The sequence below is a fragment of the Aspergillus pseudonomiae genome, assembly GCF_009193645.1.
Source record: "Aspergillus pseudonomiae strain CBS 119388 unplaced genomic scaffold BDV37scaffold_170, whole genome shotgun sequence".
NCBI lineage: Eukaryota > Fungi > Ascomycota > Eurotiomycetes > Eurotiales > Aspergillaceae > Aspergillus > Aspergillus pseudonomiae.
Genome location: NW_022476162.1, coordinates 1,682 through 29,555, shown reverse-complemented (window position 1 = coordinate 29,555; position 27,874 = coordinate 1,682). Strand labels below are relative to the sequence as shown.

At 49.8% G+C, this 27,874-nt stretch overlaps 6 protein-coding genes across 6 annotated transcripts; 2 read left to right on the top strand and 4 right to left on the bottom strand.

Moving 5' to 3' along the window:
- Positions 1-230: 230 nt before the first annotated feature.
- Positions 231-2,764, bottom strand: BDV37DRAFT_266168 (uncharacterized protein). The gene is made up of 3 exons (XM_032083881.1): positions 2,539-2,764; positions 759-2,173; positions 231-706 (listed from the first exon to the last, which is right to left on the bottom strand). Exons 1-3 carry the CDS (start codon positions 2,561-2,563, stop codon positions 461-463), a joined length of 1,686 nt encoding a protein of 561 aa, XP_031934566.1. The 5' UTR covers positions 2,564-2,764; the 3' UTR covers positions 231-460.
- Positions 2,765-7,478: 4,714 nt separating this feature from the next.
- Positions 7,479-8,831, bottom strand: BDV37DRAFT_289586 (60S ribosomal eL19 domain-containing protein; the record flags this gene model as incomplete). The annotated part of the gene is made up of 4 exons (XM_032088502.1): positions 7,479-7,628; positions 7,759-7,905; positions 7,999-8,582; positions 8,804-8,831. The coding sequence occupies 4 exons, from the start codon at positions 8,829-8,831 to the stop codon at positions 7,479-7,481; spliced, it is 909 nt and encodes a 302-aa protein (XP_031934565.1).
- A 238-nt stretch (positions 8,832-9,069) lies between these two features.
- Positions 9,070-17,632, bottom strand: BDV37DRAFT_64674 (putative translational activator). Its single transcript, XM_032090998.1, has 7 exons — positions 17,411-17,632; positions 10,578-17,351; positions 10,324-10,515; positions 10,112-10,267; positions 9,976-10,057; positions 9,777-9,918; positions 9,070-9,723 (listed from the first exon to the last, which is right to left on the bottom strand). Exons 1-7 carry the CDS (start codon positions 17,529-17,531, stop codon positions 9,169-9,171), a joined length of 8,022 nt encoding a protein of 2,673 aa, XP_031934564.1. The 5' UTR covers positions 17,532-17,632; the 3' UTR covers positions 9,070-9,168.
- A 243-nt stretch (positions 17,633-17,875) lies between these two features.
- On the top strand, positions 17,876-22,756 carry BDV37DRAFT_289584 (putative ATP dependent RNA helicase; the record flags this gene model as incomplete). Its single annotated transcript, XM_032088501.1, has 10 exons — positions 17,876-18,632; positions 18,693-19,344; positions 19,405-20,298; positions 20,351-21,072; positions 21,132-21,189; positions 21,242-21,383; positions 21,436-21,820; positions 21,870-22,083; positions 22,161-22,491; positions 22,550-22,756. 10 exons carry the CDS (start codon positions 17,876-17,878, stop codon positions 22,754-22,756), a joined length of 4,362 nt encoding a protein of 1,453 aa, XP_031934563.1.
- Positions 22,757-23,097: 341 nt separating this feature from the next.
- On the top strand, positions 23,098-24,682 carry BDV37DRAFT_266158 (inositol monophosphatase family protein). The gene has a single exon (XM_032083880.1). It carries the CDS (start codon positions 23,340-23,342, stop codon positions 24,516-24,518), a length of 1,179 nt encoding a protein of 392 aa, XP_031934562.1. The 5' UTR covers positions 23,098-23,339; the 3' UTR covers positions 24,519-24,682.
- Positions 24,683-25,140: 458 nt separating this feature from the next.
- On the bottom strand, positions 25,141-27,596 carry BDV37DRAFT_64621 (KilA-N domain-containing protein). Its single transcript, XM_032090997.1, has 4 exons — positions 27,169-27,596; positions 26,918-27,112; positions 26,727-26,859; positions 25,141-26,671 (listed from the first exon to the last, which is right to left on the bottom strand). The coding sequence occupies exons 1-4, from the start codon at positions 27,443-27,445 to the stop codon at positions 25,333-25,335; spliced, it is 1,944 nt and encodes a 647-aa protein (XP_031934561.1). The 5' UTR covers positions 27,446-27,596; the 3' UTR covers positions 25,141-25,332.
- Positions 27,597-27,874: the final 278 nt, after the last annotated feature.

Genomic DNA, 27,874 nt, shown 5'->3' with positions numbered 1-27,874 from the left:
CGCATATTTACAGTACATGTGAGAATGCATGTGTATCCTGGGTCTACCAGGTTAGCACTTTGAAGAAGATCGCCGTGCTTTGGGTTCAAACAAAAATAAGTAAGTTTATGGATGACTTTGATATATTAGAACTAGTGAACGCGGGCTCTATGCATTCAGTGGAGCTGAAGTAGACCTTATGCTTGTATATTTACGTGCATTGAAGTATCCCCTCTTCTATATACTCCCGTGTTTTGAATAGCACAAATGAAAAAGACAGCGCCTCAGTAGATAGATAGTATGAATGATGACCCGCTCTAGATGTACACACAGCAGATATCTAAACGACCATCGAAGCAAATATATCGCTGGTCTAACGTGCCACAGAGAGTAGGATGCTGACGAATGTGGTTTAGAGAGATATATATCCAGTCTAGAGTAGCTTACTTAGTCAAAGATGACCAAAGGTCGAGCTATTGCATCAGCTGGACCGCAAAAGGTGATGGAATATAGTCCATATGCCCTTGAACACTTCAAGTCGTTCCTCAGCATTGAATAAATCGTACCATTTCGTTCGCCGCAGCTGTAGCACATGCCACGGTTGTCCTGTAGCATCGGACTCGGAAGGAAAATCGCTCTCCCCTGAGGTTATGATGTCGATGTATCGGCGATGGACACGCAAATGAAGGATAGAGATATGGTGGTTGACAGAGGAGAGCATATAGATCTGCGGCGGCTGGTTAGTATGATATTATAACTGCTGTGCTAGAATTACTGACATCATCAAATGGGCTGTCTGGGCCCTTCCCGATCTGTATATACCTCATTCGCTTGTCCCAAAGACCAGGGCCTGGCTGAACCATTTTCCACTTTTCGCTGTTACTCAGCTTCCTCGAGGATCCAGGTCGACGGGATGCTAAGAAGGGATGCTCGTACTTGGAGCGCTTGCGAGAGTTCCCATTTTCCGACACCGGCTTTTCCTCGCCATTAGTAAAATTGCCACTATCACCCACTGCATCATTGGGTGCACCACCCCATCGCGGCGTCGTTGTCCACCATTTTCCCTCGCCAGGTTTCACTTCTGTCATTCCTTGTCGTGCCCGTTCTTGGGCGGCTAGAAGCATACCGCCAACCTCACGTAACAAATCACATACCTCACCAAATCCCGTGCCAGGAACATCCTCAGGCCCTCGGAAGCACGTTTCAGGTCGGCACTGGGCGGAAAAGACGGGTCCTTCCATGACACCGTTTCGTGCTAGCTGTCGATCTTTAGGTGATCGAGCAGCTGCAAACGTCTGGCGAACAGGGAATAACAATGTTTGGAGAGATAGTCTCGGAGGCATCATGGGAAGGGCAACTTGGCACCCAAAAGGCCAGGCCGCCATTTCGGTAAACGCCCTAATCGTTTCTTCGCGGATATCCTCTGGCATTTCATGGCCAGCACCAATACGACGGCCTGTGTACATTGCTACTAATTCAGGCTCACCGTCCCTCTCGCCAGTGACATTGTTATCAGGAGCTGCTGCGTTTGGTGGGTGGTCAATGTCCATCTGTGTCTCCAGATTTTGCTGGGTCTTGCAGGACGGGCCATTGTCCGTCTGCATCCTGTCCCCGGACTCGCCTTCAGCCGCCGGGTTGGGCGTCGCAGGACGTTCAAAATAGTTATCCAAGCTCGTGTCCCAGTACTGCGCCATTCGCTCTAGCCCCGTCCAGAACTTTCGCGCCTGGGTCACTCGGACTCTTTGACGTCCCTCGCGTGGAGGTAACTGTGCCACCTCCCGAAACGCATCGTCGTTTTCCAGAAGTAGCTCATCCTTCAGCACATCAAATCGCTCCTTTGGTGGGTACGGATTCCCATTCTCCATCAAGATCGGGCAACCATCTTCGGTCAGTGGGGACGAATTGGGTGAAGTGTCTTCCCAAGGCAGTGGAGGAAAGAAATTAGGCCCATCCTTATGGACAATACATGAAGCAGAGAGACCGGCTTCCACCTTCAAATTGAGGGCTCTGAAATTGTCAAGTGTGATATCTTGTGGCTTCCTGATGGATGCTAGAATATCATGAACCTGCCGCAAAGACGCCTCCGGATCATTATCTGTGGCATCAGGGAGCTTATATGCTGGGAAGTCCAAAGGTGTTGGGCGCGATGGAGCTCGTCGCTCCCTGTCAGGCTCTGAGTTCACTGACGGGAAGCCTACCACAATGGTTAGCCCGGCAATTTGACTTGACAAACGTCAGGATTTTGGTTGTATTTGGTTATTAAAAAGGAGCGCAATGCGGATATTTAGTCTCGATGCCAAACCCGAGTATTTAGATGGATAGACTTCCCCCATAGCTTAAAAGAGCTGTGAACGAGGCAGATAGCCGATACTTGCTGTTCTAACATAGAGCGACCAGCGGATCGTGGCACACCAGTTCAGAATATTAGGCGGGAGGACATTCGTATACCATAAGCCCACCCAGCTGCTGCGTCCGCAATTGGATCATGTAGGGTATATACGGTGGGAAACATAGTGCGCGGGGTGAAGCAAGGTGACAATGAAAGAGGGGAAGCCTTACCCAGCGAACTACACCATCCGAACATGATACGAAGCTTCTAACTAGTGACAAAACACTACTTCAGGTGAGAAACAAGATCAAGTAAGCAACAGAAACTTGATTTAGTGTTGGTTTGAGGTGAACGAGGCCGAATAATCACATCGCATGCACAACCGGTATGAGGGCTTGAGGGGGTCAGGTGCGGCGGAGGTTTGGTTAAGGATAGGGGCCAAAAGGTAGTGGAAGTGTGGGCCAGGGGCAAGGTGACATAGAAGAACCAACCGTGGAATAGAGTAAGATCCAACCAAACAATGAGAATCTTGTTGTGGTAGGTTTTGTGGTTGGAGAAAGATAATCTAACAGAAAAAGGGAACAGAAGGCACGGAGGGGGCCGAAGTAATGGGCCGTTAATGCTTATGGCCTACTTCGGCTTGGGCGGTTTGCTAGTAGTATGCGGGAGTGCGGATTAGTTCGTCTCTAGTACTGGCGGTTTTTTTCGTGGGATAAGACAACATTGGGGTTTACACGATACTTCGTCGTTCACTACTGGTGATTAATTAATAGCATGAGCCCTGACATGGCTGATTTTATCGCTATCCGTTGGCCACGCCAGTACAAAGTATGGAACAACCCTCGGGACAATGATCATATATTAGAGAAAAGACCAAAAAATGGCGACCACGACCTGTTATATTGCTTGGATTGTATTGTGCCAAGTACGTAAGTGTTCTGCAGCCTTCCATCCAGGGTAACCTTTGGGGACAACTTCTCCACCGCGACTGTTATATGGCCGCCAATGGTGGCTGATAACCGGACAAATCGGGTGGAGTTTTAGGGAGTTTTGAGTTGATCCCTGTCCTAAAATTTCGACAGGCCGATGGAAGATGTGTCGAGACTCGATGCTGCTATGTACAGAGAAGGTAATGCTGCGCTCTGCATGTCTCCGATCAAATCTGAACGCTCAATGGTTGAAATCCACCGTCCTTGAGGTGGAGGGCAAAAGAATCATTCATTTTACCGGTGGATTAACTATGGCACACACAAAGGTCAAGCGGTCGGCAAGAGTCGGGCCGAGAGAGAAAGAACTACGGTTAGTTAACTCGTTACGGAGTAGTAGACAAAAAGAAAATCTGAGTCAGCAGAATTGCTTGGTGCACATGACATCACCTGAAAGCCGTGATGAGACTAGTCTTCAAGGAGCCTAGTGGTCCAGTGACCCCACTCCAAACTGGCTGCGATTTGCGACTTGCAAATGCAAAAGCAAATGGCACTGCAATTCAAATGAACTTCCTCCTCTCCTCGTCTCCCTTCGCTTCTTTTCTACTAGTTCAATTGCCGGTCGCAATCTCGGGTCACACCTGCATTAATTAACCTTCCGCCGAGGATGCGGTTGACGCTGACACTGACCATCCAGCTTTCTTACCTCAGAAGGATCCATGTTTCTTCACTAACTCGTACCCCTTCACTGTTTTGTTAGCAAGATCGGGGGCTGGGGGCTTAAACTTCCCCTCCACCCCCAACGCAAGTGAGACTAACGGCGCCCAGGTCCCAATGTCACAGACCCCTTCTGTGAAAGGGATTGGATGTTCTGGATGGAAAGTGTTTCAGCCTTTCCTCCGATGCGAGTCAACAGCCATCCATCCCCTGCGTAAGCTTCACCGAAATAATGTTTTCCAGGTCTCTCTTTTATTGAATGTTATGTTATGGTCGATCCACGTTTGGCTACAAACGCCCGGCTAACCTCGAGTTTCAATTCAAAGTTGTTCCTTTTTTTTACTCTCTTCTCTTGGACTTGGTTATATTTGTTCTATCTTCTTCCGTATTCCTCGATCGATATTGGTGTGGTTGACATCCCACCTTCACTAGAGACTGCTTCACTATCCTCGCCTGAAACGGGAGGCTTCCACGCGAGTGAACGCCTCTGACACCTATTGTCATGGCTTGTTTTCTGCAACCTGTAGAGAGAATATCATACTGAGAAGAGCCTAATATGCTTGCATCTGTCTTTCCTTATTCATAGTCCTGGGTCCTCGTCGGTTACACGTTCCTTTCGGTCGATTTTCTGATTGACATCGCTACTCACCGTCATACGCGCTGTCCTTGCTGACGGGACTCGTTCCTTTCCTTTCACTCCTGTATTATTTGACGCACTACCCCGTGCCTTTCCTGCTCTAGCAGAACGGTGGTCACGTCCCTCTAGCCGGCGGGCTTGACGACATGTCAATGTCCAGTCCTTCCATTATCTTTTATCAGGGCTTACGATGCACTAAAGTCCCGCGAAGATCAGCAGCGGCTGTATCGCCTTTTAGCAATCTCTCAACCTCGACTTCTTCCCTGATAACTACAACTTCGACCGACGGACCAGTCTTATTTACAGATCCATCACCAACCGTGGAGACCTCCCCATTCAATGAACCTACTACTACGTTAAGTACATCGCAAGCAACGGCGTCGGAATCGAGTATAGAAACGCCTAACACGGTGCCAACGCATCTACCACCCGTCAGCTCTTTCGTCATCACCACTACAGTTAGTGATTCATATCCTTCGATTACCGAGAGTTCTTCGAGGACATCCAGTCTAGTGTCGTCTTATGATGCCAGTTATTCAACGCTAGAGCCAATTGCGTCAAGCTTGCCTAGCAACTTCTCGAGATCGAGCTCCACAGAGGCTATCCTAACGCATGTCTCCCGTACAAGCGGGCCTTCAACGGCGGCAACCTCGACGGCAACGGGATATGTCTTTCCCAAAAACAACTCGGATCATAGAAGTTCACTTTCCTCTCCAGACAATGGCTCACGTGCCTCGCTCCGCACTCTACTTGGCAGCGTACTCGGTGCGATGGGCTTCATTGCAGCTGTGTTCCTGATCTGCTTACTGTTATTCAGACACAGGCGGAGGAAATCAGGCGAGGGTCAATGCTTTGGAGGAAACGAAAAGCTTCTAAGGGCCGGCCGGCAATCCGCGGATTCTTCGACTGGCTTACAGTGCGGATATGTTTCTGGAGGGTCTATGCGCTCGCAATACAACTGCGCACCAGAACCTCGGATGGGCGCCTATTACCAGGATGATAGTGATCGAGCATCAGCGTGCCATTCGGATCCTTTTTCAGACTCCGCAGAGTTACACAGAGGATTGCGAAACGACATACTTGGAATAGAGGATACAACTCAGCCTCTATTCATGGACCAAAAATATGATCAAAAGCCGGTTATTCCAGGGGCAAGTCTACCGCTTCGATCGGTTTCCGATAGCCTTTTACCGACTGTCCATGCGGGGCGAAGACGGTCCGAATTACCCTCGAGCTCGGAGCATGAATCTATTTATAGCAGTGATCGTAGCTTGGGCAGCACCCTCATTCTTCCTGGGCGAAGCAGTCTAGGCAGCAGTTTGCAGAGATTCAGCTACCGGGTGTCGGCGGCAGAACTTGAACCATGCGGTGCAAACGAACCGGTGACTAAAATTAGCCCCCGCAGTACACGGAGTGACCCGTTTGATCTGGAAGTTCCAGCGAGGGCGGTCCACCCAATTGGTTCAGCGACGCAACTAAGACCATAGGTGTAACCTTTGGTGTCATAACTCAGGTGGTCGTCGCCAAGGTCTTCCTAAAGAAAGAATCAGCAGTGAAGCAGTGGGGTGTGTCTCTGCGGCAGTATACGAGATATGTGACACGAGCCATGAACTTCTCTTAGGTTGGCATTGAGGGATACATGAGATGGCTGCATTTGTATTTCTCTTTGATATCATTCGCAGTATACTGTACTTTACCTTTTCTTTCACCTCAGCCCTAAGCTGGGCAAGCGATAATTATGTACGATAACTCCATGATGTAACACCAAAACTGTTCACCATTCATTGCCTTACAGTTTCTGATATCCATTGATTGACTATGACTTCATCGGTGTGCTGGCTGGTAAACCATAGGTCCACGCTAATAGTGAGACACATTTCAAGTTTTACAAAGAGACATGTCTGCTTAGGTTTGGAGAGGGGTGCTGTGTTTAGCATATTATTCCATTGAAGGTGGGTTTATATGACCTAATAAATGTTCGATTCTTTTGTTTGTTTGTAGGGCCGTAGCGACGGGTTCCAAAAATATATCTTTGTTGAAACTCAAATATCCACTACTATCAGAAACAACTGAACAAAACAAAGAGCCTATTTCGATAAATTTCGACGTACAGCGGTTGATAGTTTGCTATTGATGTCGGGGCAGACGGCTATAGATAGAACGGGGACAAAAAGGAGGGGCAGGAATATTCGCGGTGATATACCCACCGTGATGGCTATAATCGTACTCCCACCTGCCTGGGAGGGGTCTAGACCTACAGCCGCATGGTGGTTGGCGTGCTGGTGGAGATTTCATGGTTGAGTTGTACGTACGGGTAGACGTGTACCCACGCGGACGGTGTAACTTACAGGTACATCACATAGCGATTATGACCTCATGTTGAACACAATTCACATTTACATGACCTAACCCTCGAGTGAGATTCAGTAAAACGTTACGACATTAGGAGATAAGATAGATGCGGTAGAAAACAGCCTGGTTCGGGGAGGTCGAGAGAGAGGGTGGTTGAGGAAGTTTGAGCATCCGGGCGTTTTGGGAGGATTGAAGAGCAGTTGAGGTAGAATGCATATGAAAAAATCGGAGTATTCGTATCACACAAAGCGCCATGCCATTGTTTTTGCTTTAATCAAATGGTATTTTTCATTCTTTTCCCTGGTTCTCTTTTCAGACGGCCCATGGAAGAAAAGAGATGCATTCATTTCCTTCTGTTTCCCCAAGCCCCCGTTCCAGGATCACCCTTGTACCAAAAACCGTCCCGGATGAATCAAAGCCATTGAGAGAAAACAGAAATGGTCGACCTAGACTTTTCCTGTAGGCTGACCCAGTCTCTTGATTTCTCCTCCCAGTTCAACCTCCGCACCGCCAAAACACGTTGTCAACGGAAGGGAATTTACTCCTGAGCCTCGCCGATCAGAGCGTTGCGCTTGGCCTCGATACGCTCCTGGCGCCTCTCACGGAGAGCCTTGTTCTTGGCACGCTTGGCATCCATCTCCTCCTTGAGGACACGCTCACGGTGACGCTCAGCCTTGGCCTTTTGGATCTGTTGGAGAATACAAGTCAGTGTTCCGGTCGCCGTATGAAGTATGTGGGAGTCTTGATGACATCGAGGGCTCGCGCATGAGCCCACCGATAAACCGTGATTGAGAAGGGCGGATTGGGCGGAAACTTACGTGCTCAACGAGAGCGCGCTTGTGCTTGAAGGTGTTACCCTTGCTCAGGTGGTAGAGCTCGTGGTAAAGGTGCTTGTCGATCTTGCCAGCAGCACGGTAGCGGACGAGCAGGCGACGGAGAACACGCATGCGGCGCATCCAGAGAATCTGGCTATATTGTACGACATCCCATCAGTCAAAGAGTTCCACCACGGCACATCCCATCACGACATTGATCCCATTGGTCATAGACCAGCCAACCGTCATTCGTCGCGTCCTCCAAGGGAAAGTAGGATAAACTGCATACCTGGGCATACGGGCCTCCTTGGTACCCTTACGCTTACCCAGACCGCGGTTTCTGCCGATTCTGCGGGCGGCGTTGAGCTCACGGGCACGGACGCGGGAGTGCATGGTGACGGGCTTGCGGATGATGAGGCCATCGCTGACGAGCTTACGGATGGTCTGGCGGGAGTTGGCGTTGGAGATCTCATTCATCTCATTGGGGTCGAGCCAAATCTTGCGCTTGCCGCAGCCCACCACGGAGGCGGCGAGGCGCTTCTGGGTGCGAAGGTTGACCCTGTGGATGAAAAACCGTCGGTCAGCATGAAGCCCAAATCGATCGAACAAATTGTTTTTCCAGAGTCCCAGAGGGGCCGTATCGGGGGGCGTAATCAGGGCATGTAAGGCCACCGAAGAGCAGTGATCCCCCAGCAAAGTCACGATATCACGATTTGGAGATGAACTCACATCTTGATGTCGGCGTATCGACGGTCGTTGGCGGATGATGTTCGTTGCACTCGTCGACGGGTGAGAATCCAGAAGTGAGGAGTTTGAAGATACGCCGGCTGATTAGCTCAGCAACTGTGCTCCTAAGCGAGACTGATCCACCTTAGGGCTTGTGCCCCAGATCTTCTAAGCAGCCCCCCCCTCCCTTCCGTCATGGTACTGTGCATTGGTTGGATGTACCTCTCTGTATGTCCTTTCTGAAATAATAACCTATCGTAGTATTGTTCTCCCGACTCTTCGACAGCATGCCCTTATCTTAACTAATGGAAGGGCGACTGACCTGTGATGCTCGTGGGGAATACACCCATGGTGACCACGTGACCGTATGTAGGTGCGGCGGAGGCTGACCGCCCGATAAGGACCGTCCGTCTATCAGTCTCGATCTATCTGAGCACCGAGCTACTTTACTACTATACATCCACACCTCAGGAGGAGAAAAGAAAATCATGCATTGGTCACATCGTCGTCGTCGTCATCATCATATCTACTCATCTAGCTTCACTTCTTTTTAGCTTTTGCTTCCCTTTCTCATATTGACAAATATAACCAACCAGTCATCCTCCTGACAGAAAACAACAGCAACCACATACAAATAGGGTATAGATCTAGTTCATGCAACATTGCAGAACAGAACTACTATAACAATCATTCATCCACGGGGCCTTCCTCCAAATCAACCTTTCCGACACTCCACAACTCTTTCTCATCCTCCACCTCGTCGTTGGAGAGACCCAGGCCGCCTTGTCCACCCTCAGCTTCCTTGCGTTCCCGAGATTGACTAGCCAGACGTAGCGCAATTCGTTTGAAGTAGTCCGACATACTCCGCTTTGGTCCTGGAGCAAGCTCTGCTCCCGGCCCAGCCATATACTTATCAAACACAGCACTCTCTGACTCCACGACTGAGAAGATCGCCAAGAAGGCAGCCTCGGCCGCCAGCTTCACGGGAATAACCATGTCGCGAACGCCGGCGAAGATTGGTGGCGCAAGCAGAGCCAGATGGGGCCGGGTCAATTCTGGATGAAGACGGCTGACCGTCCGCATCACAACTAGCGCCAAACGACGTGTGTCGGAGGGTGCGCCTGGCTGAATGCACGGTGCCAAGGCTTCGAAGATAGCCTTGTTATTCTCGAAATTGCGATGCTCGTCGTCGATCAACAGGTATTTTCCAGCCGCCAGAACACTGTTGTCGGCAATGAAGGTCTTTCGGGTGTTAGAATCTTAGTTTTGTGCGCTGGAATCGTACATTAACTCACATCCTTATTTGTCACGCCCTGACTGATAACCGAGATCGTTTCGGCAGCGAAGTTCTCCGTCAAGGATGCTGGAGAGTCAACAAGCAAGGCGTTGAGCCCCAAGATTGATGCATGCGTCGGGTGTGTCGTAAGCACGCGGTTCCTTGCAATTTCATTAGTTCTGGTGCCTTTCAAGAAAGGTATGGAAGATCAAACATACTTGATAAGAGGGGTGGCAGTGGCTGGAGGGAGAACCTTCACCAGCGCACCAAGCAACTTGGCATTCGTAATGGCCACAGAATCTATCGGATAGTTAGATATGCAACGAACTTTTTGTAGGCTATCGTAAAACCTACCCGTTTGATCGCTAGCGTCGTCATCAATGAGCGCAAGAATAGAATTCTTGGAAGCCTCGTTCATGTTAGCACCGGCCTTGCCAACCACCTCTTGGAGGGCCTTCATCATGGCATTTCTGACGCCAACATCGGCGGTCTTAGTTCCCGTAATAAGCTCTGATCTCTAGGTTAGCACTAACTCGGCATCCACAGTTAAAAGAATAAAACCGTACCGGCAATAAGGGGATCAACTCTTGGCGTCAACGTGATCAGAATTCCAAGACCCTTGGCAGCCCTGTTACGCAAAGTTTCGCTGGTTGTGTCTGCCAAACCTCTAGCAAACGTCCGTTGAAGTTGTGGCAGGAATGGCTTGACAGCAAGCGGGATCTTCGCCAAAAGCTTGTTGAGAGTGTAGAAGATAGCGCCTAGTCGGTGAGATTAGTTTGTTGTCAATAACTTACTCCACAGAGAAGCACAAATGACTTACACTTAATATCTACTGATCGCTCAGATACCACTCGAATGAGAGGACCGGTGATCTGCGTCACGAAGAGTTTCAAGGAATCTGCTGCAGTACGATCAATGATGTCACCAATGGCAAGAGCCGCCTGGGTACGCTGCTCAACACTGCCGTTGAGAAGAGCCTGCAGGAAGATCGGCAGGATAGCGGTGATGCCCTTTGGCAAGCTGAAACCAGGAAGATTGGCTCCAGGCACACCCACTCCCCGCAGCACCTGGCGAGTGGGGATGGCCAACACCTCCATTTCCTCTTTACGCATGTGGGATGTTAGGCCACTCAGCGCCGTCCATGCAGCCTTGACCACACCCTTATCATTGTCATCGAAGGAAATCAGCAAGACGCGAATCAAGTCTTGGTGATATCTAGAGTAGTCGATCGTAGCATCCGAGAAGAACTTGTTCAGGTGAATGGCCGCCTGAGCACGGCGTAAATGGTCGTCATGCTTCATCAGCGACAGCATGACATTGATAACAGCGTTTAAGCCATCGAATTCATCTACGGATACCAAGACGGTATCGAATGCGTTGCACAGCTCGTCGCGGAGAGCATCGTCTGTAGATGATATGATGTTGTCCATCAGGGCGTTCAGGATTGTGGGGAGTCTGCGTGTCATTGCAGAGCCTGCCACCTCAGCAAGAGAAGCAAGTGCCTTGGCGTTGAAAGCAGAAATAGGAGAGGTGAGCAATGTCGGAATAAGGTTGGGAAGGATAATGTTGGCCCGTGTTTGTTCAGTAAGAAGAGTCAAAAGGGCCGATAGTGCTTGCTCAGCATCTTCATCATTCCTCAACAGCAGCAGAAGATGGGGCAGAACTTGGTCCACAGCCTTCTTGCCCAGGATTTGCTGCAAGGCGTCGAAAGCTTCTGCAGCAGCTTCACGCACATCCTCATCGTTGTCAACAAGAGCCACCCGAACGGTAGAGATAAGGACCTTCTCGTGATCCTCGAGGGCTTCAGGAGTTGCGGAAGTAATGAGTTCCCGCAAGGCAATGCAAATGCCTTGCTTAACGTCCACATCTGGCGATGTCTGAAGCCCTTCCTCAAGGGAAGGAAGCAAACTCGAGAGAACAGTTTCTCCGGCCTTCTTAATAAGATCTCCAAGTGCATTACTGGCAATGACCTTCTGCTCCATGTTCGAGGATCCAAGACGACGAATAATAAGTTGGGATAGAGTAGGTACCATATCCTTAAGTGTTTTCGGAGACGCAACAAGCGCCTTCCAGACACCCATTGCTGCGCTCTTAACAAGACCCGAGGTATCGCAGCGACAGATGAACAAGGCAGATAGAACCCTATTCCTCCTTTCTTCTCCAAGAACCTCCAGTAAGGACTGTCCAGCCTGGTGAGCTTCTTCCTCCTCTTCTTCGCCATCAGCCTTGGCCGTAATACCAGTAATGCTGAAGAGAAGATCACCGACCAGCTCAACTGAGCTCAACCGGATACGGTAACTGTCGTCTGCAAGGCCGCGCTCGAGCTCTGGAAGAAGGAGATCAATAGCCTTGGAAGAGAAATTCTTAACTAGCAAACGACCCGCTTTAAGAGAGGTCTCGCGGATTGACTCAACATCATCTGCCAGACCAGAGAGGATAGGCGGAATAATCTTGCCCAGGTATGTCGCAAAGCTGTTACCGAAACAAGCTGGAAGGAAGATAAAGAGAGTCATGAAACCTTCACGAACAGCTGGTTTGGAGCTGGAGACGTTCTGTAGTATAGTAGGCAGCGTCTCCTCGAGTCTCGTAGTACCTAATCCTGCCAGGACCTCGGAAAGGGCTTGGGCAGATCCCAGTCTATCACCGGCGCCGGTGTCGGATTTGAGAGTAGCCATGAGGTTAGGAATGAGGTCGGGAAGGGCATCTTCTCCAAGTTTCTCAATAAGTGATCCAAGTGCCTTAGACGCAGTAGCACGAGTGGTGGGTACAGGATCGATGATAGCCAGTTGCAGTCCAGAGACAATGATTGGCAAGTGCGAGGTGAGATCTTTGCGCTCGGTAAGGTGGGCCAAACTGCCAATAATTTGCGCAGACTTCCGCTTTGTATTCGATCTGTCGCCAAGACCACGCTCCAAAATACGAACAACAAGCGCCAGGGAAGGAGCATCCAGGTAATGGACGAAAGAAACCTTGATGAGAGAGTCCAAAGCCTCGTCCGTATACTTCGTTGGATCGCTCAGAGCCTTCAGAAGCACGCTAACCAAGCTCTTGATCTCTGGGTTACTGATGACCTCACCGAAACGTTGGAGACTCCGGTTTGCAGCATTACGCACTTCCTTGTGGGTATCATTCAGGACAACCGTGAGGGGAGGAATAATATCAGGCAGGCTTGCTGCTAGTTGCTGTGGATCAAGGTAGGCCATCGCACCCAGCAGGTCACAAGCACCCTTTTGACTACGCCATTGGGTATCATCAAGACCGTCAAGAAGGGTAGGAAGGATTTTCTTGACGCCATAAGAACTGAGGTTGGAAAAGCAAGCCTTTGCTGCATCAAGACAAGCGTCACGAACGTCAGCATTGGGATCACCAAAGCTAGCCAGAAGCTGCGGAACAATCTGAATAACATATGGTTCAAAAGTGCGGCCCAGGATTGTCGCAAACAGTTCGTAAGCCAATAAAGCACCTTGTCTCTGATGTGGTTCCTTCTTGTTTTCAGTGGCCGCGCGAAGATGGGCCATGATCTGGAATTCTCGCAAAGATAAGACACCCCTTCCACTGACAATACCAGCAAGCCCGTAAGCTGCTCCACGTTGAGTGGCATACTTCTTAGACTGCAAAAGCTGGTCCAGCATCTCTTGCACGTAGCCAGCACTTTGAGAGCCCGACAGTCTAATCAGAGGCGGTAGACATCCAGAAACAGCGGATTGAACAGATTCAGAAGGAGTTGGGAGGGTAGCAAGCAGCCTCTTGATAACAGTTTGCAAACGCGGATCGTCTGCTTTAAGATGCCGGGCCAGAGAGCCATAAAGAACAACCACCGCCTCGTTGAGAAGGTCAGAGGTCTCACTTCCCTTATCTGATGTTTCCAGAGTCGTTTCTAAGATATTCATCAGCTCTTCAACCTTGTGCTGGCCACGCTCGGCGATGACAGATCTGCCGCTCTCAGCCATCTGTGCTCTGACCACGGGGCTTCGGTCAATCAGAGGCCCTCGTTCGATCAAGAATCTAAGGAAAGACACTATCTGCTCGCCCTCAAACCCGTTCGTCATGGCAGTAAAAGCGAGGGCAATACCGCTGCGGAATTCCCAGTGATCGGCCATGTCCATCTTCTTCGGCATCCCATATATATCCTTTTCTGGCTCCTTAGGCTTGGCCTCGCTTTCGTACTTCGATTGCAATTCCGAAAATATTTCATCAAACTTGGTTGGATTGGACTCAAGGGCATGTGCTAACGCACGAGCAGCGGCACCGCGGAGCTGGGAGTCCTTGGAGGCAAGATAAGGGATAATTTTACCGTAGGAAGAGTCATCGACTTCCAGTGCATTATCGTCCCAGATTGTCTCGGCTATTTCGGCGTTTTCTTCCACGTGGTCATGATATTCTAGCCAAATGTGTTCAGAGAAGTCTAGGTCGGTCAGGTCAATCTCGGCATCGATAGCCTGCAGTACAGCCGTGCGAACAGATGCATCTGAGACGATGGCACCCTGTAGAAGAACGTCCAGTTCAGCATTGTTGATGGTAGGTGAGATACACCTGCAGAAATCGAACAGAGTATCCTTAACCAATTTGTAATGCTGAGTGTACTTTTGCATTGATGTGAGCAAGTGATCTAAAACTTCAGCACGAGGGAGACGTTCGTCGGTGAATGACCCTGAATGGAAGGACAGGAACTCAAGTGCAAGCAGTACTTGTTCACCTTCCTCCTCTCCCTTTTGCTCATCAATTCCGTTTCCACTCAGAACAAGCAGAACAAGTGGAAGGATGTATGCCAGAGACGTGACGTCAAAGGGACGTTGTTCAGATGCAAACCGCAGACGATAAAGAATTCTTGTCACAAGTTGACCGAGGGGCTCTGCATCCATGTCGGGGGAAAGTTGGCTCCTGCCAAGTGCCCGCAGAGTCGCAATGCCCACGGAAGATCGCAATGGGCCCAGACGTGAAGATACCTTCTCCGCACACTTGATATAGGCCCTAGACACAACATCACCGGCAAGTAAGCCTGCACCAGCCTTCACAAGGGACAGCAAAGATCCCACTGCGGTATTGATCCAACCATCCGCCTCAATTGCCGGACCGCTTGCAAGACCCTGCATAATCCCAGCGCCTCTTTCAATCGTTTTAGCTGCCCGCAGAACTTCTTCACGAATCTTGGACTCTTTCGCAAGTTGGGCTTTGACTTTAGATTGCTCATCCGCAGTCAGTTTCTTCTGTTTCTGGCCCTTTTTCTCCGCCAGTTGTGCCCGTAACTCCTCTTCCCACTTGAGAATGCCATAGTCTTTAGTGTTCTTGTCGAAAGCAGGCTTCGACTTGGTGCTGAGGACATCAACAAACATGGTTCCTTCGGGGGTCCGAGCAATGGCAACGTCGGTTGGAGTGAACTTGGACACACGCGAAACATCCAGATCGTCCTTGATCTGAGCCACAAGCCGGGAAACCATAGTATCAGGCGCTACGAAAGCCAACTCGCCGGCCGCGCTCCAGATAGCATCGTCGACTTGAGGAACCCTGGATTGAACTGGGTCATCATGCACCCGTGTCAATTGATTCATAGACTCATCGGGGAATTCACGGACGAGGTTGCCAGGATCGATGCCAGTTCGCAGACATAGCGTAATCCATGAGGCATTCGGGATCATCTCAGGACGGCCAATAACGAGGAGCTCAATAAGCTGGTTCTTCATTTCTGAAGAGGCTTTCTCTAGTTCTGGAAGACTTGATACAGGTGAACAAATAGCTTTCGTAACCAAATGAAGGAACTTCAGGCTTTCCGATCCTGCAGAGACTGGCGCAGATTCTTTATCAGAAGTCCTCAAAGAAAGTATCCAGCCCCACAAAGAATCTACCACGATGCGACCGATAAATCCTACTCGTTTAAGATGAACTTCTGACAGGATGCTGGCGGAACGCTCTCGGAAGTTTGAATGAAGCCCAGGCATGGTGATGGCATAGATAAACGCCTGGCCCCAGGCAATCTTGGCTGCGTCTTCTGCACTCTCAAACTTAGATCCGGACGAAACAGCTGCAAGCGTCCTTGTAACCCATTCGACCTCTCCTTGGGTGGCCAACTTTGAATAAGCTTTTGGGTTGAGAAGTAGAGATGGCTTAGGGCTAAGAGCCATCATCTGGACCGCTAATTCTTCCCACGTGGCCTTATCGAAGCCCTGTACTGAAGATAACCGCTCAGCAAGTGCAAGGAAGATGTAGGCCGTCGATAACGAGCCATTCTGGGCCGACGGCAAGGGGTTAGAAGCCACTTCGTTGAACAGATCCTTCATTTTACTCATGAACTTGGTCACGAACGGCTCAACTTCAGGACTAACTAGTGTCGCCGAATCGGTGTTCCAGAGCAATTCTCCCACATTGAGCTGCCAAAGCTTTCGGAATGGAATTCTTTTCTCTGCAGATCCCTTCACGATGGTGTTTATAACATCATCGTTGACCTTTATCTTGTGTTGGACGAGATATGCTAGATGTTTGCAGAACGCTTTTATTATCTGTTCCAGCGCAGCTTCGTTAGATTCTCGTGTAAACACAGGAACAAATCCCTGAACCACCTCCTTCGAAATATCAGCGGAAGGCAGAGTAGCTGAGAGTGCCTGAGCATACACGGCGCGCTGCTCGGGGTTTGTAATTTTCTGAGTCTTCAAAGGACCAACAACTTCAGTTGTGACTTTAAGAAGCACGCTCTCAGTTTTCGATCTTGAGAGCAATGACTCGAACGACTGAACAGCACCCTGTCTTATGGCTGCATTGTTTGACTTCATACTGGAAAGGAGGTGCTTCAACAGCTTTGAATGCAGAATCTCTGATAAGTCCATCTGTTCGGGTAGCGACGAGCATAATGAAGGTACCAGTCCGCCGAGGACCACCTCCGGGGAACGCAAAATGGCTTTTTCGAGAGGGGGTATTATTTCGGATGTCACATCCTCGTAGGAAACGAAAGAGACGAAGAAGTCGGACAGAGCATCTGCGATGTGAGCTGGTGGTGCGGTTTTCGACCCGATTAATTCTTTGACATAGAAATTGATAATCAACTTCTTTTCTTCTTCTAAGACAGGTTTCTTGGCCGGAAGGCGGGCGCACACGCCGGAGATGACTCCCAGGAAGGGGGCATTCCTCTGTCCCGAAGTAGAATCGCTTGTCAATCGACGAGTAGACTGACGGACGGCATCCTCGCCACAGGTTCCCGACGAGAAAACGGCTCGCAGCGCACGTCTCGTGACTCTAAGGGCCGACTGCTTCAATGGAAGCTTGGGGTTAGAGGCCAAACAAGTCTCAAGTACCTTCGCATCCGCCGCGATAATGTCTAATATAGCCGAAAGCGGTGTTTCAGGATCATTGCTTAGAGCCTGTAAGATAACCGAGCACCATTCCAGCAGCACGAGCGCAGAGGCAGATGACAATGTAAGTTTGGACGCCTCAGCTTGCAGCTTCTGTGTGAGATATTTTAGGTCGTCGGTCGGGACCGGGGACTTGAGAAGCGAGCGGAGACACTGCTGGACGGCTTGACGGGAGGGGCGGTCGACATAACGAGGATAGGTCTTGAAGAGAAGCCCAAGGAGAGGCTCACGGGCTTGTTGTGGGAGATCTGACCCTACAGAGTGAAGGCTTAGCGAGGGATCATACGAGAGGGGTTGCTTGGGGCCAACTTACCGATTCTCTCGCGGAGTTCCTGGAGAGCACGAATTCTGCGAGATGTCGAACTCGAAAAGAGAACGACCAACAGGCTCTCCAGGTCTCCAGATTTTACCTGATCCCATGGAAAGTCGTCCATGTTAGGAGCCCTGGGGCATGTCGGGGTGGGGAATGTTGTTTAGAATCCACGGGGAGGTAATGGAATTGAGTTGAATTGTCTTTCGCTGCCGCCGATGTTGTCATAAAAGTTTTCGGCGTGGTTTTATTGTGGGGAAATCGTCCAAAGCTCCAGTTGATGACCACCATTTAATTCCCACACTCTCTTAATGTTGCATTCCACTAACATTCCCTCGCCCGTTGAATAGACTAATATCTTTTAGAGATCTCTACCTTTCTCCTATTCTAACAAAAACTCGAGATCATCTATTAACCCCCATCTTTCTCTCACAACAGTGGCCAGGACCATTTCCCCTCCCTGCAACTATGGCGCCTAACAATAAGAAAAAGAAGAAGCCCGCCGCAAACCCAGCTCGAGGGTTTGCAACCGTTTCGGTGCCTTCCAAGCCTAAATCGACTAACAACTCCACAGCTCCGGCGTCGACAGCAGAATCCAAATCGGTCTCAGAGAGTGAACGACCAACCCCAGCGGAAAGCAGCCGACCTGCGCCGGAAACACAGAACGTTCCATCCTTACAGAATTACTCACCCGAGGAACTTGAGAAACACCTTGAGGATGCGGAGCTGCAAATACTGGTTGAGAAATATGCCTCTAAATGCAAGAACGATGCGGTCCGTCAAGTTTCGAAATTGGAAACAGAACGACGGGTACTCCGGCAGCAAGCCTTCTCGTTAAGTCTTTTAGAGTGGTTTCCTGCTGAAGTGCTGGACTCGATTCTTAAAGTTGCCGAGACAGAAGAACATGAATTGAGCCCATCCTCGGTGCGGGATTCGAATACAGTGAAAAAGTCTGGCTCAGAAGAAGACCTGTACATGAAATTGTGGACGCTAAGAGAGACCCTTCTGAAGCTCGGCTTTCCCGAGAAGAAAGTAGAGGATTCATTAAAACATCTCTTACACTATTTTTCTGGTAATTTTGCCACTGCCAATAGGGACATGGTGTGTAATCTGGACGAGGCTCTAGACTGGCTGGCAATGCACTGCACCCCTAAGGAACTACCGTCTTACACGCAAACCAATGCTCAGCTGCGCAAAGATGAAAAGAATCTTTCCTGGATAACCGGTAAACCTAAAATAATGACTAGCATCTACGCAGTGACTGAAGAGAGCTAACCGGCATCAGATCGTGAGCCAGCACAATCTTCTACTTTAAACTTGACCCAGAATGATAGCAAAGTGAAACAGGCCAAAAGACCGTCAAAGGAACCTCTTCCTCCTATATCGAGCCCTTATGATTCTGATAGTTCTCTGGATCCTGACACTTTGCTGCCAAAGTACTTGGAATTGCAGACTCAGCTATATAATCTTCAGCCTGAAATATTTGATAAGCCTAAGAAAGGGAAAAAGCCTGCTCGTGAAAATATTGGGCTTGATAGCAACGAACCCCGAGTAGCGAAGATTCGCCGAAAGATTACCGGCATTGAAAACGATGTCCTTTTCGACCGCACAGAAGCTGAGTACCGGTGGAAAGAGAAGCTTGATGATCTAAGAAAGGAGGCGGCTTTCTTCAGGCAGAATCAGCCCACCGAGCAAACTTCTCTGGACGAGCCCGGAACCAAGGATCAACCAAAGGAAAAGGTAGCGGAAGTCAAGCCCGACGTCGATGACGAAGAGATCGCAGGTCTCTTAGGAGACATGTTCCAAGCCGAGGAGCCAGCATTGGAGACAGGTGTTATACTTGAAGAGTTGAACAAAGCCGCTATCACGATCCGTGACTTTGGGAAATGGACTGGGCTTAGCCCTCGACGAGTTTTGGAAGAAACATGCAAGGCAAGGTATGCAAAGGTCTTCCATGGATGAGAATAGGCTATGCTGACAGTAGCGGCACATCTTAGGGATACCAGTTGCACAATCATTTTCAAGGATTTCTCATCTGCATCGCACTCGAACAGAAAAGCGGTAGAGGTGAGGTGGTCCAAAGCACAGGATGTACCATTTCTGTTCGAATGGGACAAAGTCACACACAAATCTAGCGCTTATGCCACCTTTGTCTCCATGGACACAATTGCCACACCAACTGCACAGCAAGCGGAGGCATTTGTCTCGACGTTTGCCCTTTTTGTCCTATTTACACAGAACTCGAAGGAGGGCAAGGCTTATATGCGGCTTCCAGCAGTGTGGAGGGAGCTCTGGACAGAGTTCGCGAATGCAAAAAAGCTCCAAGAGGATGAAATTGATAAGAAGACAATAAAACATCTGAAGAAGCTAATACAGGAGAACCCGGGTAACTTTGAAGATGATGTGGTACTAGCAGATAATTTCCGGAGACGAAATGGGACCTCTAGCAAGGCAGAGTCTCCAGCCAGGTCATCCAATGCAAGGGAAGCTTCAGGCCCCGAGTCTCAATTGCAAAGGATTTGGATGGAGAAGTCATCCACTCCTTCTTTTAACAATATGGTGCAAGGAAGAATGAATCTTCCGATCTGGGCTTTCAAGAACGATATACTGAAAACACTTGATACACACCGTGCGCTCATCATTTGTAGTGAGACCGGTAGCGGAAAAAGCACGCAGATACCTTCATTTATCCTTGAACATGAGATGACACAAGGCCGTCCCTGTAAGATCTATGTGACGGAGCCCCGGAGGATCTCTGCTATATCGTTAGCGCGAAGAGTTAGCGAAGAATTGGGGGAAAGCAAGAGTGATGTTGGGACAGCCCGCTCGCTCATCGGGTTTGCTGTAAGATTAGAGAGCAAAGTCAGCCAGTCGACAAGACTAGTATTTGCGTAGGTTCACCATCTACAACTCATCGCTGGAGATTATACTGACTAGGACTAGGACAACTGGTGTTGTGGTGCGTATGCTCGAACGTCCAGACGATTTCCAAGATATCACGCATGTCGTTCTTGATGAGGTTCACGAACGTTCTATCGACAGCGACTTCCTTCTCATAGTCCTTCGTCGACTAATGCAGAGGCGTCCCGACCTAAAATTGATTCTAATGTCGGCTACCCTTGAAGCTCAAAGGTTCTCTAATTACCTCGGTGGCGTGCCTGTTCTTAATATCCCGGGACGAACTTTCCCTGTGGAGATGAAGTTCTTAGAGGATGCCGTGGAGATGACCAATTACCGCCTATCAGAAAATGATTCGAATACTAATCTCGACGAAGATACCGATGAGATGGCGCCAGAGAACACTGAAGGTGATACAACGGGAGGCATACTAGCATCGCTTGAAAGTTATTCTAAACAGACCAGGGATACTGTTTTGAACTTTGATGAATACCGCCTTGATTATCAGCTTATAAAGAAATTACTTATTAAGATTGCTACAGCGCCGGAGATGGCAAACTACAGCAAAGCTATATTGGTCTTTATGCCTGGTATGGCGGAAATCCGCCGCCTGAATGATGAGATTCTCTCGGAACCGATCTTCCAACAGGGATGGATCGTTCATGCGCTGCATTCTTCTATTTCCAGTGAGGACCAGGAGAAGGCATTCATTGTTCCCCCAGAAGGCATTAGAAAGATCGTAATTGCCACCAATATCGCCGAGACCGGTACGTCTCCCGCTATTGTGAAGAAGTAGTTGTCTGCCACAGGCTGTTGACTTGACTAGGTATCACTATCCCGGATATCACTGCCGTCATTGACACGGGTAAGGAGAAAACTATGCGGTAAGTCTTCTTTGATCTCCTATCTGTATCTTGCTGACTGATATTGTGACAGCTTCGATGAGAAACGCCAGCTCTCAAGATTAGTTGAAGCCTTTATCTCGAGGGCTAATGCGAAACAAAGACGGGGAAGAGCTGGGCGTGTTCAGAATGGAATTTGTTTTCACATGTTCACGAAGCACAGACATGAAAAACTGGTATGCTGACTATGCTGAGTTACGCAGAAGATAATTCTCTAACATTGTGTAGCTCGCTGAACAACAAACGCCAGAGATGCTTCGTCTTTCTTTGCAAGATCTGGTACTACGGGTGAAGATCTGCAAGCTCGGCGAAGTGGAATCCACTCTTCTTGAAGCCCTGGACGCACCTTCTTCCAAGAACATTCGCCGCGCTATAGACTCTCTCAAGGAGGTCAAAGCTTTGACAAATTCAGAGAACTTGACTCCATTGGGAATGCAGCTTGCCAAGCTGCCGTTGGACGTCTTTCTTGGAAAATTAATCATTCACGGTGCCTTCTTCAAGTGTCTAGATGCCTCGATTAGTATCGCAGCCATTCTCTCTTCAAAATCACCCTTTGTTAATACCATGGGATCCAACACACAGAAGGATCTTGCAAGGCTTTCGTTCAAGAAAGGTATTACCTATCTTAGTCGGTCCTATATCCACATGCTGAATTTTCGCAGGCGACTCTGATTTATTGACTGTGTACAATGCATACTGCGCCTGGAAACGCACGAGAAACACCCCCGGCGCTAACGAGTATGCTTTTTGTCGGAAAAACTTCCTCAGCTCCCAGACATTGTTGAACATTGAAGATATCAAGATGCAGCTTGTTGTGTCTATCGCTGACGCAGGACTTTTGACTTTGGACCCAAGCCAGAAAACGGCTCTGAACAGGTACATCACATATCGCGCCAATCACGCCTTTCCTGCACTACCTTTATTTCTTGATCGCAGAGCTAACATACATGCAGAGCTCGATACGGCGGTCGTCAGCGTCAATTTTTTACCATTCCTGAAGAGTACGATATCAACAGCAGCAACGACGCTATTGTCAATGCAGTTATTGCTTGGAGCTTCTACCCCAAGCTCCTGACCCGCGAGGGCAAAGGCTGGCGGAACGTTGCCAACAACCAATCTGTTACCCTTCACCCGACCTCGGTCAACAAACAAGCCGATGCATCCATGAAGTGGCTGTCGTACTATCACATCATGCAGGGACGAAACCGGAATTACAACGCTTTCGAGACGAACGCCGTGGACGACTTTGCCATAGCGCTGTTGTGCGGCGAGGCGGAATTCAAGGTAAGTTGAGCTTCTGGAAAGGGTAAACATGAAAACTTGGCATCTGACCAAAACATAGATGTATTCCGGTGTGGTCTCAATTGACGCCAATCGAATCCGCTTCGCGGTTCGAGACTGGAAGTCCATGCTCGCGTTGAAAATCCTTAGCGCTCGCATTCGCGACATCTTATCTGGGACATTCCGAGATCCACAGAAAAAGTTGTCCTACAAGCAGCAGCAGTGGGTCCATATCTGGCAGCAGATATTTTCGCAGGCGGGGAAATGAAGCGCGTCGGCGCTATGAAGGTATGAAAGAAATGTGTTGGGATGGACCAAGGGGTTCTATGTTTTGTTCTTTGTAGATAATGAACATACCATGCATTGCATTAGACTCAGTAATTGGACGCATACACGGCAATGGCTCAGGGATAGACAAAAGTATACAAGAATTGTTTGCATATATTTCCAGTGAGAATCATCTATTGAACTCCTATAGTCTAATTGTATCGCACTGACCAGTCCAGAGACTAGCAACGATTAGATCAGAATACATTAACAAGTATCATCTTCAGTTTCCATTAAGTTAAGATGCAAAGATACATCACAAATAAGAGAATATTTGAAACCCCAACCCCCCCCATACTCAACATAGCCAAATCTGTACACGCCGCGCGCAGTTTCCAACTTAGGAAATCCATTCACTCAACTCGAGATCATCCAAATTCACCCTCGAGACCCCTTTTTCCACCATGAGCTCAAGGGCCGCTGTCTTCAACATCCTAATCTGCCCTCTTTGTCCCCGCAAGCTACACAAACTGTGACCCAAGAGCAAAAACCCCCCAACAGCCCACCATCAATACCATCCAACAATGGCCACCAAACCAATCAACAACAATAACCAAGAGAAAAGCCAAAAGCAAGAGAAAGAAGTAACAACAATGACCGGCTCAGCAACTCCCTCCCCAGACTACGACAAAGAACTCCGAATCGCATCCCTAGCCGTCCACCGCGCCAGCATCCTCACCAAAATCGTCCAAAGAGACCTCGACACAGGCCCCCTCTGCAAACCCGACGGTTCGTCCGTGACCGTCGCCGATTTCGCCGCCCAGGTTATCCTCGTCAGCGTTCTCCGTCATCACTTCCCGGATGATGTGTTTGTGGGCGAGGAGTCTGCGTCTGTGCTTCGTGGTGATCCCCTGCTTGCGCGGCGGGTGTGGGACCTTGTGTCTACGATGACGTGGGTTGAGAATGATGATAATGATGATCGGGCTTTGGTCGCGGGGCCACAATCTATAGGGGAGATGCTGAGTGCAATCGATGCTGCGGGCGGTGTGGATGGAGCTGGGGGTCGGCGGACCTGGTTTCTTGACCCGGTTGATGGGACGGCGACGTTTATACGAGGCCAGCAGTATGCGGTGTCCGTGGCGCTGGTGGAGGATGGGGAGCAGAAGGTCGGTGTGGTCGGGTGTCCGAATCTGGCGTTCAAGAGCACTTCTGTCCATGAGGAGGTTGTCGATAGAGATGGGTATGGGATGATGCTATTCGCTGTCAGGGGTCAGGGTGCGTACAAGAGACGGATGAGCCTGTCTAGTTTGGGGCCTCTGCAGAGGATTTTCCTGAGCCCGTGGCAAAGAATGGGGGAGAGAATCACGTTTACTGAAAGCTCGACCAGTGGTATTATCCATCAGGAGAAGCACAAGTTCATCAGGGACATACTATTTGCCAATCCGGTGGTAGACCTTTACTCTATGCAAGTCAAGTATGCGGCCTTAGCAATTGGTGCATGCAACGCGATGATTCGCCTTCCCAAGGACAAGGACCACCGGTTCCCTGCATGGGACCATGCCGGGGGAATGCTCATTTTCGAGGAATCCGGCGGCAAGGTTACCGACCTATATGGCCGACCTTTCAACTATGCTCTTGGGAGAAGCTTGGCTGACAATGAGGGCTTGGTGGCAGCTAAACCAGTGCTTCACATCGACCTTTTGCGCTATACACGATATGTTTATGGGAGAAACAAGTCTAAGCGGTGCATCAAACCAACGTGAATATAGGGGATTGAGCAGATGTACAGTGCGTTTTCAAGCCATGGTTGTATCAGTGCATGGCACCCTCGCAGCGACAGAAGTCATTTACTGGAAAAAGTGAACCCTTGAAACCCGATAGTATTTTTTTTTTTTCGAATAAACCCATACATAAAACACAAACAAAACCCAGGGCCTACTGGCCCTTGATGCATGAATGGAGAACGAGCCGCAACAGTATAAAAACTCGTGAAAGGAAATTCGTCTCATCATGGTCGTTAAATATAGCCTGTCGGAAAATCGAAATAGCACAAGATGACCAGAAGCACCGTAACGCTAACCAACCCTCATCCATAGAGAAAGCGAGAAAAGCAGGCCGGCGAAATTCCAACACTGCAACGACAACCCAAAACGCACGCCCCTTTTGTGGCCGAAAGGGGACAAACTCAGACATTATAACGATCGTAGCCAGACATCCATACCGTTTTCACAGTGTTATGTCCCATCTCTAACAATTACCCAACATAAACACGCTGAAAAGAAACGGCTCGACAACATAACGTAGCATGTTCCCTGAATGCAGATGTGTTGTAACAAACTGCCGAGAGAAACCAACCATCCCGTATGAAAGTGCCGAGTCGTACGAATGTGTAGTCTATTCAAGATAAAAGGAAAATAAAGACCCTGTAATGCATTTGAACAACACAAGGGATTCAGAGGTGACCCTTCACGGTCAGAAAGGAGTATCATCGTCTTTCTGTGTTTTTGTTACCTTTTTTCCCCCTTTAATTTGGTCCTCTGAAGCCCGTGGAATCGTGGGAGATACCACTTGAAGACCCTATCGACGGCGAGACATAACTCCACCGGCCTTCATCGGCTGTAATCCAAGTGGTACTCCTCCAACAGGACCACCAACCGTCGCTTCAGTCAAAGTCTTTCGGCGCTTACTCTCATATTCTGCGCCCCGACTGTCTGGCCGAACTATTTGGTCCACATCGTCATCCTCCCGCAAGCGCTTTCCTGACCCCAGGGGTCCGTTCATCCCCGTGGAGTACCCGGGTGCTGGGTTGGACGCCACGGAATAATTATCAGTCGTTCCATTCGCCGATGCACCGCGAGTTTCGCTGACACTGCTGTAGAGACTGCTAACGGCAGCTGTTCGGGGAGGCGTACTGTATCCCGAGGCCCATTGGGGAGGCGCTCCGCTTGTACGGGGGGTCATGCGTCCGGACCCGTTCTGTTGTGAAGGGGAGCCAGACATATCAGACGCGAGTTGAGAATGATCACCTGCCAAACTTCCAACAGAAGGGTTGGTAGTGTATGTGTAAGATCCGCGGTTGGTGTTATAGCCTGCACTATCATGCTGCACGTACTCGGGCTCATGCTCGGTGACAGGCTCACCGGCTCCGCTGCCAACATGCCCATTAGCCTGGGAGTAGCGGTCAGGCTTCACGTCAGCCTGCTCTACGTCCGGCGGTCCTCCTGAAGCCCTTCCCGTTGGAGGCGCCATGTCGTTCTTAATATACGTGTTGGCGGGTATAGCCTGGCCGTAAGGAGCCATGGGTTGGGCCAAGGATTGCTGGGGCGCATATTGGGGGTGGGATGGAGGAGCGGCTGAGTAGTACGATTTCGAGCTATCGTATCCGGACTGACTCTGATATTGTTGCATCCCTTGCATATTACTGCCTGGGGGAGTCGTGGCTGGAGTTGTAGGCATCGACCGTGCATTACTCAATGTCGTGTCGATCGATAGAGGTTGTGTGTTTGGGACACCAGAGTTCATTCCTTGGTTCCCCCATTCATAAGAGCTCCCCTGGTTAGTGATACCCATGAGACTGGATGCACTAGCAGGCGGGGTCGGGAACGTGTGGGCGCGATCAAGACCAGGCCTGGCAGCAGACTGGGATGTCATTGCGTGAGGCTGAGACATATGTGATGGAACCGGTGTTTGTAGCGAGTGATGATGATGCAAGGCAGGGGGTTGTGGGCCCTGCGAAGCCCGCGTGGCTTGAGGACCTTCTAACCGCCGTTGCTGTGACTCTTGCACAACCATGTTTGTCCGGGTTTGGTTAGTGGGGTGGTACAGAAGACCTCCAATATTGTGCACAAACAAGGGGTATAAAAGGTCTGTGATCTTCTCTTTGTTGGCAAACTCCAAGGCACGCTCAAATGGGATCCTGAAACGCTAGTTAGACTGATATAACGAAAAATGATGCTGAGTGACAATCATACCAAACTCCCTTCAGGTGCATTGGGCCAATCTTGACTACATGGCGTATCTTCTCGCTCTTCAGTATCCCGTCGCGGCGACCTCTAGTCATCCCAGCCACGTTGAGCAATTTGGTCCCGTTTATCATATGATTGTCTACACACTGTCAGCATATGATGTTTGGGAATACGAAGGCATCGATTGGAATACTCACCTTCTCGGCGGGCAACACAAACGCCTCTAGCTTCAACCTGGTAGCAAAGACTGCCCTCGTCCTCCCACAAGGTGGCTGTGACCCGTGGTTTGGCACCGGGCGGAGCTATTTGACCTGTAGCATCGTACACGTAGCCTTGCATAGGCGTTCCGGTATTGTTTCCGTAGCCCGGCGGTGCAACTGTGTGGCTGGTAACTAATGAGAAGGCATTAGTACTTTACTGTAACAGGAATATCTTGTCAGGGGCCTACCTGGCAATGGTAACAGCTGAGCTGGGACCTGGCTGCTCACTGATGTTGTCGGGGGCTGGGGGCCAGGTTGGGATGAAGTGACACCGCCAGGATAACCATATTGAGAATATGAACTGGCAGGGCCATAGTTAGTCGACGCCGGCTGCAATACAGGCGGTTGCTGATGATATTGGGGGTAATGGGCGATTCCACCAGCAGTCGCTGCCTGCGAAGCATAGGGCTGTGCCGATGAGAGATGCGATGAGTGAACATCCATGTATGGTTGTGTATGGTTCATGCTGCCAATTGCAGTCGGGTTGGGATAGTAGCTATCACCCACGGTGTTTTGTGGGATGGAATACTCCTGTGGAGCGGAAGAGTCCAGGGAGAGCCGGCCCTGACCACCAGCCGCTAAGTCCGCAGACTGCGGGGGGCTCCTAGCCTCGTTGATGACAGGTGCGGTTCCCGATAGACTTGTCCGGGCACTCGCGTTATGGGATGCCGAGGCCTCTTCGTAGCTGGTCCGGTAGGACTGGCCCGAGATTGGCGGCTGCGAGGCCGTCGGTAAACTGAGAGCCGGGAGTTTGTCACCAGACAATAATGGTCTCTCGGCAGCGTGGTGATTATACCAAGGAATATCAACAGGACCTCTGGTGTGGACCTGGGAAATCGACGGCAGCTCCAGCTTTTCGGTTTGTCGGGGTAACGGTTCTAATAAACGAAGTGA